The 15,384-nt window shown below is 52.2% G+C and overlaps 1 protein-coding gene across 7 annotated transcripts in view; it reads left to right on the top strand.

The window, feature by feature from the left end:
- The window catches only part of C9H1orf210 (chromosome 9 C1orf210 homolog), a 542,874-nt gene that overhangs the window by 457,922 nt on the left and 69,568 nt on the right, over positions 1-15,384 (top strand). The window contains exon 1 of one of the 7 annotated variants that reach the window (XM_063939317.1): positions 13,395-13,572. The exons of 4 other annotated variants lie outside the window; for them this stretch is intronic. Coding sequence is in view for 1 of the 3 variants with exons in the window: in XM_063939318.1 (XP_063795388.1) it covers positions 15,011-15,061 (51 nt within the window). In the remaining 2 variants the exon portion in view is untranslated. Of the gene's footprint in view, positions 1-13,394; positions 13,573-14,986; positions 15,062-15,384 lie in introns of those variants that run through there. 2 more of the 7 variants (XM_063939318.1, XM_063939316.1) reach the window with 2 other exon arrangements.

Below are 15,384 nucleotides of genomic sequence, written 5' to 3'. Positions count from 1 at the left end.
ACCACATTAAGATCCCATGGCGTCACAGGAGGCACAAAGGGAGGTTGGATGCGCAGAACCCCCTTCACGAATGTCTGGACCTCAGGAAGGGAAGCCAACTGTTTCTGAAAGAAAATGGACAAGGCCAAAATTTGGACCTTGATAGACCCTAATCTCAAGCCAGCATCCACACCCGCCTGTAGAAATAGGAGAAGACGTCCCAATTGAAACACCACCGGAGGAGACTTCTTGGATTCACACCAAGATACATATTTTCTCCAAATACAATGGTAACGTTTGGACGTTACCCCTTTCCTGGCCAGAATAAGTGTGGGAATTACTTAATTGGGAATACCCTTACGGGATAGGATCTGGCGCTCAACAGCCATTCCGTCAAATGTAGCCACGGTAAGTCTTGATACACAAATGGCCCCTGCTGAAGCAGGTCCTCACGAAGATAAAGAGGCCGAGGATCTTCCAATAGTAACTCCTGAAGATCTGGATACCAAGCCCTCCTTGGCCAGTCTGGAGCAATGGGAATTGCTCGAACCCTTGTTTTTCTAATGATCTTGAGAACTTTTGGTATTAGTGGAAATGGAGGGAACAGATACACCAACTGAAAAACCCACTGGGTCACCAGTGCATCTACTGCTATTGCCTGTGGGTCCCTCGACCTGGAGCAATATTTCTGAAGCTTCTTGTTGAGATGTGATGCCATCATATCTACTTGAGGAACGCCCCAACGACTTGCTACCTCTGCAAAGACCTCTGGGTTGAGGCCCCATTCTCCTGGATGGAGATCGTGTCTGCTTCCCAGTTGTCCACTCCCGGAATGAAAATTGCTGACAGAGCTTTTGCATGTCTTTCTGCCCAGAGGAATATTTTTGTCACCTCTGTCATTGCCGCTCTGCTTTTGTTCCGCCCTGACGGTTTATGTAAGCTACTGCCGTTACATTGTCTGACTGGATCTGTATGGGACGACCTTGAAGAAGATGCGCCGCTTGATGAAGGCTGTTGTACACAGCTCTCAACTCCAGAATGTTTATGTGAAAGAGTACTTCATGACTTGACCATCTTCCTTGGAAGCTTTACCCCTGCGTGACTGCTCCCCAACCTCGGAGGCTTGCATCCGTGGTCACCGTGCATCCCTCCAGGAGGTGAGAACTTTGTAGCCACCACAAGAGTGAAATTCTGGCTTTTGTCGACAGGATTATCCTCCGGTGCATGTGTAGGTGCGATCCTGAAAACTTGTCCAGTAGGTCCCATTGGAACACCCTGGCGTGGAATTGGCCATATTGTAGAGCCTCGTAGGCCGCTACCATCTTCCCCAGCAGGCGGATGCACTGATGAATCGATACGCGTGCTGGTTTCAAAACTTGTTTGACCATCCTCTGGATCTCCAGAGCCTTTTCCACTGGTAGGAATACTTTCTGTGCTTCCATGTCAAATATCATTCCCAGAAATGATAACCTCATTGTCGGTTCATATTGTGATTTTGGAAGGTTTATGATCCAACCGTGCTGTTGAAGCACCGTCAGGTTAAAGTGCAATGTTCTGCACTAGTTTCTCCCTGGATCTCGCTTTTATGAGGAGATCGTCCAAGTATGGGTTTACGTTGACTCCTTTCTTGCGAAGAAGAACCATCATCTCCGTCATCACCTTGGTGAATATTCTCGGAGCCGTGGAGAGCCCGAAAGGCAATGTTTGGAACTGGTAGTGGCAGTCCTGCATCGCAAACTTCAGGTATGCTTGATGCGGAGGGTAGATGGGAACATGCAAATAAGCATCTTTGATGTCCATCGACACCAGAAATTCTTTTTCCTCCAAGTTGGAGATCACCGCTCTCAGGGATTCCATCCTGAATTTGAACCTTTTCAAATAGAGGTTCAGAGTCTTTAGGTCTAGAATCGGTCTGACCGAGCCATCCGGTTTCGGCACTACAAACAGGCTTGAATAAAACCCTTTTTCCTGTTGTAACACAGGAACTATGGTAATTACGTTGTCTTGACATAATTTCTGTATTGCATTCAGCACATTTGTTCTGTCCCAAATAGAAGCTGGTAAGGCTGATTTGAAAAATCGGCATGGGAGAAGGTCTTGAAATTCCAATTTGTACCCTTGGGATACTATCTGTAATACCCAAGGATCCAGATCTGAGTGAACCCAGACCTGGCTGAAAGACAGTAGACGTGCGCCCACCCGATCGTACTCCCGCAGGGGAGCCCCAGCGTCATGCTGAGGTTTTAGCAGAAGTAGCTGTTGACTTCTGCTCCTGCGAGCCTGATGGTGTTGTATATTTTTTACCTCTTCCTCAACCTCTTCCTGCGAAGAAGGGGGTACCCTTTGCCTTTTTGGACTTGTTGGGCGGAAAGGACTGCATCGTATGAGAATGATATCCTTTCCTAGGTGGAGCAGCTGCGGAAGGCAGAAATGCTGACTTGCCTGATGTAGTTGTTGAAATCATGGCATCCAGCTTGTCTCCAAAGATGGCTTCTCCATTATAAGGGAGCACCTCAATATTCTTTTTTGGACCCGCATCAGCATTCCATTGGCGGATCCACAGCGCCCTGCGGGCTGATATCGCCATAGCGGAGGATCTTGCACTCAGCAACCCAATATCCTTCATAGCTTCAACTAAGTAACCTGCAGCATCTTTGATATGGCCGAGTGTTAGGACTATTTCATCCCTGTCAACTGTGTCTATGCTAACAAGCAAGTTGTCAGACCATTGTTCCACAGCATTACCCACCCACGCACAAGCAATGGTGGGCCTGAGCACCTTCCGTCAGCTGTATATATGGATTTTAGGTTTGCTTCTAATTTACGGTCAGCCGGATCTTTTAAAGAGGCTGACCCAGGGGCAGACAAAACAATTTTCTTAGACAGCCGAGAAATTGAGGTGTCTACCATTCGGGGTGTCTCCCATTTGTGCCTGTCTTCCTCAGGGAAAGGGTACGCTACACGTATCCTTCTGGGAATAGTACATTTCTTCTCTGGGTTAGCCCAGGATTCTTCAAAGAACTCATTCAAATCCTTTGAAGGAGGAAAAGTCACAACCTGCTTTTTATTTCATTTATTTCATTTCATTTAAAATAATCCTTTCCTCTGGGACCAGTGTTGTTTCAGGAAACCCCAACACTTCCTTTATAGCGACTATCATACATTGTATGCTTTTGGCTAATTTGGGGTCTACCCCTCTCAAATCCCCAGTGTCGACGTCAGTGTCGGAATCTGTGTCTGTGTCCCCTTGCATTATCTGGGCCTAGACCTTTTCTGGGAACTGGATGGGACCTGAGTGGATGATATGGAGGGGTCAGTAAACGGTGCATCCTCCACAGATTGCCTCCAATATTTAGTCTGTTGTTCAAAGAATTTCTTTGCAAGCATTGACGTATTCTTTTGCAACATTCTCACCCACTCCGGCTCCTTCTGAGAGGGAAGGGCCACCATATTACCCTCTCGTGCATCTAAAATGGGTACTTCCGGGAAAGAACCCTCCACGATGTCTGACATGTTACACACCTGTACACACACACACCCCTATCACACAGGGGAGCTATCGGGGACAGACCTACACTAAAGTCTGTCAGAGAGACACAGAGGGATTTGCCAGTCCACACACTGTGCCCTATATGTGAATTGTGCAAAAATGACACAACTACAGCACATATACCAATATTAGGCCCACAGACCTAATTATAATGAACACTCCCTTCCCCCTCTATAACACCCTGTACTTGTATCAGTGTAGACTTGAGGAAAAAGCACTCTAGAGCTTCACAGTGGCGTTTCTGCAGGAGAAAATGGCGCCCAGTGAGTGTTCTGGCACATCTGAGGAGAAGCCCCGCCCCCTATAATGGCACGATCCAGCCTCAGAAAGGGTTATTTTTATACTGGCCCCGGGGGTAGTACATCCACAGCCTCTCTGGATGTACTTTTTTTTACCAGTGAGAGTAGGTTTTACACATGCCACTCAGAGCGCACCTCCCTCCCCCCCACGCGCTCTGCACCTCTGTACTGAGAGACATGGTGCGCAGCGTCCCGCCGCTGCGCTGTTACCTGTGTGCTGCCAACGATGACCGGAGGACCCCTGTCTGCAGGACTCTAGTAAACATACTCACCAGCTTTCTGGCTTCTGGCTCTCTTAGGGGGTGGCGGCAGTGCTGTGGGAGTGAACGCTGGCCAGGCTTGGTCTGTGTTCAGTACCCTTCATGAGCTAATGGTGTCCTGTCAGCAGAAGCAGAACCATTAACTAATTGAGAAGTTGGTTCCTACTTCCCCCCTAAGTCCCACGAAGCAGGGAAGCTGTTGCCAGCAGCTTCCCTGTAAAATAAAAAACCTAACAAAGTATTTTTCCAGCAAAGCTCTGTAGAGCTCCACTAGAGTGCATCCAGTCTCCTGGGCACATTTTCTAAACTGAGGTATGGAGGAGGGGCATAGAGGGAGGAGCCAAATCACACTGTTAAAAAGTCTTAAAGTGCCGAAGGCTCCTGCAGAACCGTCTAACCCCATGGTACTAAAATGGACCCCAGCATCCTCTAGGACGCTACAGAAATATAGGGTATGCTGGAGGTCGGCACTCAAGGAGACTGTTATGGGCCCTACACACTGGAAGATCTCAGTGCACAATATGAACGTTCTCGTTCATTAATGAATGAGAACTCGTTCATATCGTGCAGTGTGTAGTCACCAACGATTAACGATGTGCGGCCCAGCTCTCGTTAATCGTTGGTACCCCATCGCTTATGCATACAGGCCAATATGGACGAGATTGTCCAGATTAGCATGCATTGTGCTGTGGAGTCGGATGACGAGGGGAGTGAATAAACTTCACTCCCCCCGTCACCTACCCCCCGCCGCCAGGTTGCCCGTCTAGCGATAGAAGATCACATGCTTTCGACGTTTCGGAGACTAGCTCCTTTATCAAGAATGATAAAGGAGCTGGTCTCCAAAACATTGAAAGCATGTGATCGTCTATCGCACCATTTCATTACTAACAGTTTGCCTGAGTGCCGACCTCCAGCATACCCTATATGCTGTATATATATTTTTAAAATTTATTTATACTATTTATCTATTTTTTAAACGACGTGGGGGCTAATGTGTCTGTGTGACCCCCCCTTTCATTGGACAAGGGGAAATTCATTATTTATTATATACAATACATCCCCCCACCCCTCCCCGTATGCAGCAAGTGGTTATATATGATCTAAATATGTAGCACAGCACTATCATCTCCCTGTGCTGCTCCCCCCTCCCTCCCTCCCTCTGTCCGGGGCAGCGGCAGCGGGATAGAAGGCTGTGATGTCTCCCCGCACACATCAGCGCACAGACCCCTCTGCTGTGTGTGTGCAGGCTGACACGGTCTCCCGGGAGCAGGACCCGCAGCTTTGTGATGGGAGCCGGCTCTAAAGTCTTGCTCCCTATCTCCCCCCTCACAGCCTGTCAGACACGCCCCCCGGACGGACACGCGCATTCAAAGCTCCTCAGCAGCAGGGGTCGCTTCAGGCAGCAGGTGTCATCCGGCGTTCTGGAACTTGGTCTGGTCCGGCTTTCACCGAATCCCGGCTGAAGTGAAACTTACTTCAGCTTCGTCCGTCCCATTCTGTTGCTCTACACTGCACAGTGCAGTGTGCAGTCAGGAGGTCAAGCTTGGAGCAAGCATCTCTCTCCACCAGGGATGGGCAGTCAGGGGAGCCAGTGCCTCCCCTGTCATTAATGATTAAAATAATATGAAGAAAATACTTATGACACATATTCTATGTCATAAGTATCTGCTTTATATTAATCTAATCACATTTCCTGCCTATATGTGTTTGGGAGGCACCGATCGTGGTGCTCGGGTGGGGGACCCCATTTTTATTTTTTGGGGTCCCCACTTCCGAGGAATTCCAGCCCTGAGCTGACTAGTTTGTGGGGGGGCAGATTAATGCTATGGCAGGGGGACCCCATACCGAGTGTCTCCCCTGCTATGGCATTATCCCCCCTGGCTGGTTCTGCCTGGTGCTGGTTTCACCAATGTAGGGGGGGGGCTACACTCCCCCCCCCCTCCATTGGGGAAGGGGGGGGGTTGTTAGCTGCTTGTGCCTCCCCAGCCAGGGCCGTCTTTTCGTATGTGCTCAATGGGCTCTTGCCCATGGGCCCCAGGAGTAATAGGGCCCTAGGCTGATAGCTGAGGGTTCCCTCTTTTCAGGGGTACCAGATTTTTGAAAATCGGCCCTGGGGAACCAGAGATATCCGACTTCAAAGCAGTGGTCCCCATCCAAGCCGGTTAATTGCTCTTCCCAGCCAGATATCTCAGGTAAACATCCTAGTGACATTTGGTGGACCCGTTCATTCCAAGTAAAGCATTCGTTACCTCTAAACCCAATAAATAAAGACACGGAGACTTGAATTTGGCAGAAAAATTGCTAGCTATTTATTTGACCCTAACCATAGCAAACCTGTAAATGAAAACTTTGTTAAGATGCCGATACAGCCGGCATATGGTGGCAGCAAAAAGAACGGCTCTACTAACCTAAATTAACCGTAAAATACTAAAAATTCGAAACCATCCTAATTTTACTACAACTATCAAAAACCGGTAATAGGTGACAACTCCACCCCCACAGTGACTACCCACCGCTCCTGGGTGCCCTGCCGCTGCCTTCCCGGACGGGTGGTCAAGCGGCCAATAAGTCGATGGAGGTGAGTGCACCTAAACCAAATCAAACTGTAAATCACTACAGCTTACCATACAACCACCAACTGCCGTTCTTTTCCGCCAATAAATAGCCAACGATAAAACCAGCCAACAATTTAATGCCAAGGCACTCCGTGCCAGAAACCTTTACCAACAGGGCGGGAGGGCGGGAAGGCAATTTCACCAACAAGAGAGAGACAATATGTCTGTCCTTCCCTATATATACTAACCCTCCCCTTTTCCCAAAGGGCTGTACTTTCCTTCCAGCTAGGTCCACCCCTCACAAGATGTTTAACTCATTCCTTTCCTATGCTGTCAATTCTCTCTCCTAAACATCCTAGTGACATTTGGTGGACCCGTTCATTCCAAGTAAAGCATTCGTTACCTCTAAACCCAATAAATAAAGACACGGAGACTTGAATTTGGCAGAAAAATTGCTAGCTATTTATTTGACCCTAACCATAGCAAACCTGTAAATGAAAACTTTGTTAAGATGCCGATACAGCCGGCATATGGTGGCAGCAAAAAGAACGGCTCTACTAACCTAAATTAACCGTAAAATACTAAAAATTCGAAACCATCCTAATTTTACTACAACTATCAAAAACCGGTAATAGGTGACAACTCCACCCCCACAGTGACTACCCACCGCTCCTGGGTGCCCTGCCGCTGCCTTCCCGGACGGGTGGTCAAGCGGCCAATAAGTCGATGGAGGTGAGTGCACCTAAACCAAATCAAACTGTAAATCACTACAGCTTACCATACAACCACCAACTGCCGTTCTTTTCCGCCAACAGCGAAAGACTCCTTCCCAGAGTCTTCGCACCGCCACCATAACCTCACCCTAACTCCATCAACACTAGGAACAGATCCTCCAGGAAAAAACATCATCCCCTCATTGGATAGATGCACACCATCAGGCCGAAAAAGGTGACTTTGTCTCCGAACCGCATCCTAGGGTGGCGAACCACTTGGCCTCCGTGGGACAACCCACTTCGCCACCGCCCCATTCACCTTCTGCCTGGCCTCCTCAATTTCGCGACCGTCCGTCACACCTTGCCAACTCAACCTTGGCACCATCAAGAAGAACACCGATATATACAAGTGGTCCATTCCCCTTCTGCGTGGCCTCCTCAATTTCGCGACCGTCCGCCACACCTTGCCAACTCAACCTTGGCACCATCAAGGAGAACACCAATATACAACTGGTCCACTGCTGCGGCCAAAATTGCCAGATCCTGTATCATGGCCCACCGCATCTCCAAAGAAGTCCTCTTCCCCAGGTCGTTGCCACCTAAAGGACAACCAACACCCTAGGGCTAACATGCTTGCTGGCCTGACTCACTAGTCTACTTCTCCACTCCGTCCACATCATCCCTTGCCAACCAAGCCAACTAACTTCTCGAGCCCTAGGAAACATCTGTGCCCCCTGCGAGGCCAAAACTGGGCGGCCCAATACACATAAGAGTGGCCAACCACCAAAATAGGCAAGTCATCTTCCAACCAACCTGAAGAGGAGGAAAAGGGGGTAAAAGTGGTTTCTAATCATCTATACCATTGTTTAATTTACTGTATTAACCTGAAGGATCTGCCAAAAAGAAAAATTTTGCTGTCGTAAATTGCAGCAGTCTCGGCCTAGCCGATCTGCACGAGCAATCAGCCAAGTTGAAGCCTAACATGAACACACAAATGGGAAAGATGAAAATAAACAAAATGGGGGTGGGGGGGGGGGGGGGGGGGAAGGGGTAAAACATGTAATAACTCAGCTGGAGGTGAAAGCATAAAGACCTGCTGAGGGACTCCGATTAGAACAGATTAGCCGAATTGTGGATTAGAATTCAGTCCGTCAAGTCAGGCAAAAAATTGCAAAATAACTCCAGACCCCCGCTGCCGGCTCATGCCAGCAACGGCGAGTAGCTAATCCCTGAGTAGGATAAAAAGGGGAAGACAAACAAACGCACAACACCATAACGTACTGAACTGTAATAACATGATTAAACGACTGGAATTGACACACAAGTACGCGCGAGCTAACATCTCATGCAACGGGGCGCATATACTGTCTGTAACTTGACGACTTCCATCGCCCCATCGCCTGGATCTCAGCCATGTAAAATCCCGTCGCCGCAGCCGACGTCGCAGCCCCTATGCGGAAGGAATGCGTCCCGAACGCAGCGGGTGGAAGGCCCAAGCTCGCAAGACAGCGACCCAGCATCCCATGAAATAGATACTTCGTCACCGGCAGCCCGTCATAGTGCAGCGGCTATGACCCCCGACCGTCGGGTCGTACTGCCTCATATTGCACTGCCAACCTCACTGGGCAAATGCTCTCCTCAAGAGCCGGAACCAAGGTGACCCATTGACCTCTCCCCACTTGGTCCGTCTTAGAGCGCCGCAATCTGCAAAGCAAGGACTTCTCACCCACCACCACGTCCCCGACCAGCATGCGCAAATCCGCTCGCTTAGAAGGCGCTACCAGTTCTGAAACCCTAAAAGCCCCGTGGTAAGCCATTGAGCACGCCAAAATGAAGAACAACCGCAATTCGAAACATGGACGACGCGACACCTGTAACCGCCCTGATGACATCCAGCAACAAAGCCGCCTCAATGGGCATCCTCCTGTCAGCCGGCGTCTGCGCGACTCGCGCCCATCCTTTCATCGCCTTCAACAGAATCCCGCTCTTAGCCACGTCGGGGACGCCCTTTATTCTGCTGAAAACGAAATCCTGGCTAAGTACCGGGATACCACCGCTCTGGACCTAACCGAAGCATACAGCTGCCAAATAAAAGAAAACATCCTCCGATGCCCGCTCTTACCTTGCTGAATTCGTCCTTAAACAAACTCCTCCTACTCGCTCCAAGCTTGCGGCTTAAGCGTGGCTGGCGCGACTGACCGCAACGCAAGACCCTACAATCCGTCCCGATACCCTCCCAACATAACCGGGAAACTGAACACCATGTTCGTCGGCCTCCGGTGCCAACAAACAAATACTTTCCCACTGCCCTCGTGACAGAGCGTTGGAAATTCCATTATCCAGCCCAGGCACATGCTGCGCGCGGAACCACACGTTCCGATGTAGGCCTGCAAACGGCAAATGCCCCAGCACCCACAGAAACTACCAGCGACTTCGCCTCTGATTATTTATCGCATGCGCCACTGCCGGATTGTCACATCTAACCAAGATGCTGTGATGAGCCAGCCAATCGCCCCATACCTCCAGCGCCACCATAATGGGGAAAAGCTCCAGAAGCAAAAGGCCCTTCGTTAAACCTTCTCGATGCCATTCCGCCGGCCACGGAGGCCGCGCGCCAAGATCCCTCGAGATAGCAAGCGAATCCAGAGGCACCCGCTTCATTGGTGAACAGCTGCAACCTAGCGCTGCCTACTATAGTGGCCTGCCATATACACGCCCCGTTGAAGTCCTCCAGGAACGAGGCCCATACGGCCAAATCCCTCTTAATCTCTGAGGACAATTGCACGAAACGGTGTGGTCTGGCACACCCCGCAGTAGCCTTTTCTAGCTTCCGGCAGAAAACCCTCGCACATCGGGATTACGCGACAAGCAAAGTTCACCATGCCCAGCAGGGCTGCGCCTGCCGCAGTGTGACCTTACGCGACCCCTCAAACCGGCAACTAGCGTCGCGGAGCTTCGCCCCTTGTTCCGAGGCCGCCGACACAATCCTGCCACTGTGTCATCTCCATCAATGAATTACTCCGCCCCAATCCGGCAACCCATAAAACGGATGTTCCACTGGGCCCGCACCGCACCTCGCTCGCACCAGACAAGTGAAACCAAAACGAACACCGGAAATAAAAATCTTGCATCCGCCCTATTTGGATAACAATCCAACCACCGGCCCATCGTCTCCAAATTAACTTGCGTTGGAGCTCTGCGGAGCGCTCCCGCCCTAGGCCTGTCTCGGGTAAGTTTGCTTACCCCGGGCCCCCTGACGACTGCCCTTGAAACAAGAGGAGGCTGGGTGGGATCCGCCACATTGCAAGCACGAGTGGCGAAAACGACTCTGCTTGCTGAAGGAATAGGCCGCGTTGTTAAACGCGAAACATTTCCCTGATGCGGCGGCTTCCCCCCCTGCACGGCGGCCGACCTACCTGGCTTGGCCGATCCGCCGTCTGCGCCGGACCCCGGGGCAGGCGACCCTGCGCGGTGCCCGTCCGCCTACGCGTTCCGTGGCTCCTTAGCCTGTTGCGAAGCCCGAGTGACCTTGAGCCAGACTTCCACGTCCTTACACCCAAAGTCCATGACTTGCAACCCGTCCTGCTTCTCCCTGAATTCCTGGCCATATCGACGCCACTCGGAGCCCGAAGATGTGCGCTGTATGCCGTGTATGAGAGGCAGGTACCGAACTATGTTCATGCACTCGTCCGTTCTATCCTCCAGGTAACAAACCGCGAAGACCCAAAAAAAACAAACAAAAAACAGGCGAGCCAGTTATTGAAAGGTACGGAAGGCCTCGGCCCCGCTGCCCTTCTTTGCTGCCGCCGCCCTATACTCCCTCTTCGCATTCTTTGCCAAAAACAAACACAACAACAAAATCCCCCTTGGAAATCGTCCTACGGCAGCTATCCCTCAGCCCACGCATAACTGCCGTGTAGTCGCAGCGAACAACCCCGGGGAAATCACGGCGTTTCTTAGCCCTGCGAGCTTCCTTGCTCAGCCGCCTGCGCATACTCCGCCTCTTCTGCCATCCCGCCACCCTCTTGGCGAATTTCGTCGCCCGCTTCTTCGCCCCAGTCGTACTACTAACGTCAGCCGCCGGCGACGACAGAGAAGCCGAAAAGGAGGAAGAGGCAGAACTACGAGGACTAGAGCTCATGGAGGAGTCCGATACCGACCGTACCACCTCACCTGAAATCGCCGACTGCCCCGACACGGTATCCTTCGGCGTGGCAAAACCGACGTCGTCTTCTTCGGACTCCGCCATCTCCGCTTCACCGCGATCCCCTGCAGCAGAGAAAGGAGCGAAGGACCCAGAAGGCACTCGCGGGGTATGCCGAGCAACTCGTGAGGAGGGCGTTTCTGCCGCGCATCCCTGCCCGACCTGTCCGGGACAATGATCCAGGTCCGCGTCGCCCGCCCAGAGCTCCCTGCAGGCGCGGGCAACCCGCTGCGCCGCCCGCACACCGGACGCACCTGCCACTGCCGGCGTGCTAGAGCTTGCAGCTACCCCCGGGGAGGCAGCCGCGGCCAGCGGCCCCAAGGCCGCCGCCACCGTGGCCAATGCCGACGCCAGCGTTCCGGAGGGACCTGACCGCCCCAAAAACCCGGCGCCGGACACCGAGGGAACCCCAGCCGGGGTCCGCGTGCGCCTACCCGCAGGACGCCCGACAAACGGAATCTGGGACCCCGACGCCTGCCGTCCCGTCTGCCTTGGCGGGGAAAAAGGGTGCGCCCCTGACCGACGGCGAACCCATCCCCCCCCCAAACTTTGCCTCTATCGGAGGGCTGGAAGTAGGTGCCCTAGCTTCCTGAAGCTACACTCGCCCCCTCCCCCCGCAAACCGGAGCCACTCCGCCCGCTGGGAGGGAGCTGCGGCGAGACCGGTTAGCGGTCGCAGCAGCCCTGCGGCCACTTACCCATTCCTTGTCCCCGCACCTCCCCCACAAGCCGCTGGATTCCTGCTCTAGGGGAGTGACCTGTGGAGACAGAGAGAAATACGGCGCCGCTGCGCGCGCACGAGCGCGAACGGCGCCAACCGACGTGAGCACGGGCTCGCGCGCACATCATGCGCGCGCCCCGAGTCTTCACCCCGCTAAATGCACCTTGAAATATTCTGCCCCCCCACTTATATCTGCTGCCTTTAACTTATTCCACCAAACATGCGGGGCGCTGCCTCCCCACCCTCCCCCGCCCCCCGCCGGACTCCGGCTGCAGGGAAGCGAGTTGGGGAGACAGGGAGGCTGGCGGCGCCGCTGTGCGCACTCGTGCGCGAGCGGTGCCGCCGGAAGCGAGCGTGGGTGCGCGCGCCCCTCGTGCGCGCGCCCCACCGCTTCACCGCCCGCGAGCTCCCGGCTGCCTGCACTTGTTGAACCGCCGCGCGAGGCCCAGTGACAGACCTCGCGCGGCTCTCAGCCGTCTCCCGCCTGGCCCCTCCATACCTCGCGCCTGCGAAAAGGACATAAAGGGAGCCGAGAGCGGCTCCAACGACGGGCGACACCCACCCTCATATGCCGCGCTCGGAGGTGAGGGCTGTGCCCTCCCACCTCCGGGCGGCCTGCCCGAACCTACGGCCTACCACCCGAGCCTGTGGAGGCCCCGGAGGACGGGGCCCCGTCCCCCAGGCCATCCACCCCTTCCCCGGGCCCAGCCCCACCGCCAGGTGCGCGGTGCCGGGCTGGGATCCCGGCGGAACGACGAGGGCGGGCTGTCATGGTAAAGAGAAAGGCTGAGGTGATCTATAGGAGAATCACATAGACATGCAGGGGAGAGCTCGCAGTTTCAATTAAATGTAAAAACGCAATCACATGTGGGAAGCCTGCTATGCAGCACTCACCCACACCAATAAAGGCAATTTCACCAACAAGAGAGAGACAATATGTCTGTCCTTCCCTATATATACTAACCCTCCCCTTTTCCCAAAGGGCTGTACTTTCCTTCCAGCTAGGTCCACCCCTCACAAGATGTTTAACTCATTCCTTTCCTATGCTGTCAATTCTCTCTCCTTCTGTCTGACTCAGAGTTTTCTGAGGAAATACTCCAAAAGCTGAGACTCTCCTCTTTTGTAGAACACTGGCAGCTTGTCTCTACCATGCCCAGAACCAAAGATATCAGTCTTCCAGCAGCTGGTCCCTGCTCCAGCTCCACGCGTCTAATATGCAGTTTTATATTTTCGGCAGTGGATTGCTCTGTCTCCTGAACTCTGATCCCCAAGTCCCCAGTACTTCCTAAAAGGTGAGACTCTCTAGTTTTTTTTTATCCCATTAAAGCTAAGAAATCTATTTCCAGGAACTTGAGATATCTGCAGTAAAGCAAGCTGCCCTCCCACCAGAAAATTATGACTATTAAGTAGTGATGAGCGAGGTTCGGTTTTACTCGGTTTTCAAAACGGCATCTTATTGGCTATCCAAAACACGTGACATCCGTGAGCCAATAAGATGCCGTTTTGAGAACCGAGTAAAACCGAGTAAAACCGAACCCGCTCATCACTACTATTAAGCCCATTCCACTATCGACCCCTCCCCTACATATTAAACATCCCTTCCTACCCTGGAAGTCATGTACCGGGGCCCTTTCATTCAGCCCAATGTCCCCTTCTACAGTTTAGTGCATTCCCTCCTGCCCCATCTCCCACCATCTGTGCAGTAAAGGAGTAATTAGCAGAAATTATTTCTCCAGGGCCAACATGCTGAGCGGAAGATAGAACACCCCCTACTGCCCGCGGGACATCAAAGCTGCTGCTGATAGCAGCCCCCACCTCTACTGCAGGAGGATGGGTAGGGGTCCAGTGCATTGCTGTGCCCACTGCCCAGGGGCCTACACTGCTGTTAAGACGGCTCTGTCCCCAGCCACTGACCTCACCGCACGCCACTGCTCTCCACGGCTTGGTCGGTTTGCGGTTGTTAGGGCGACATGCATTAGGTCGACATGTGCAAAGTCGACAGGTCAAACGGTCGACATGAGTTTTTCACGTTTTTCCCCCTTTTTTTGACCTTTTTCATACTTTACAATCCACGTGGACTACTAATGGGAATGGTAATGGAAGCATGGCGAGCCATGCGAGGGAACGCGGTGCACTAATTGGGGTTCCCCGTCACTCTGCAAAGAAAACAACGCCTAAAAAAGTAAAAAAACAACAACCATGTCGACCTTTTGACCTGTCGATCTTGCACATGTCGACCTAACGACTCTGTTGACCTAACAACTCTGTCGACCTATTGCATGTTGACCTTTAGTGGTCAACCCAATGCATGTCAACCTAATGTGTGTGGACCCAACAACCCATACCCGCTTGTTCACATGGTCGCTGCAACCCTGTTTTTAATGCACCTGATCCTTGGGGCCCCTCTAAGCCATGGGGCCCGGTACAGGGGTCCCCTTTGACCCTCCCTGTCGCCGGGCCTGAGTAAGGGAAGTGCAGGTATAGGATAGGAGGCATTATGGAGAGAGGGAACCTGGGGTTTATGCTGTGAAAGTGTTTGTGCTTGCTCTAAGGCTACAACCCAATCACACAGACCTTCTCCCTCCTCTTGCTCCCCCTTCTTCTTCTCTCTCATATCCCGCACAGAGGAAGTTACATTTTAACCAACTCTGCTGCCACCTTTGTACCTTTCCCTGCTGCCAGGCTCCACCCCTCACCTTCAGGAGACAGGACAGGTAGGAGACGGTGTGAATGGGACGGGAGCAAGATTGCTGTATCCACAGACATGTTACATACATAGAGGTGCTGTATATAGAACAGGAATGATAGATTATGTCTCCTCATGTATAGAATATAAAAAGATGTATGTGAAATGTATGTGTACACTGTACAGTCATCGTCATGTATAAGTTGCTGCATTTCCAGGAACGGTTTTGTGTTGTTGTGTCTGTTACCTTCTAGGGCAGTTCCAATTATCCGCTGTACGGGTAAAGCTCCGGGTTTTCACGTTTTCTGCACATTTCCCATGCAGCATCCATGGATAACACGCAACAACACACATACAGATCAGTGAGTGCATGGTATCTGTTAGTCTGTGTGAGTATAAACATCAGATTATCTGTCCT

Source organism: Pseudophryne corroboree, chromosome 9 (genome assembly GCF_028390025.1).
Source record: "Pseudophryne corroboree isolate aPseCor3 chromosome 9, aPseCor3.hap2, whole genome shotgun sequence".
Lineage (NCBI taxonomy): Eukaryota > Metazoa > Chordata > Amphibia > Anura > Myobatrachidae > Pseudophryne > Pseudophryne corroboree.
The sequence above is the reverse complement of the archived record's forward strand: the minus strand, read 5'-3'. Positions and strand labels throughout refer to the sequence as shown.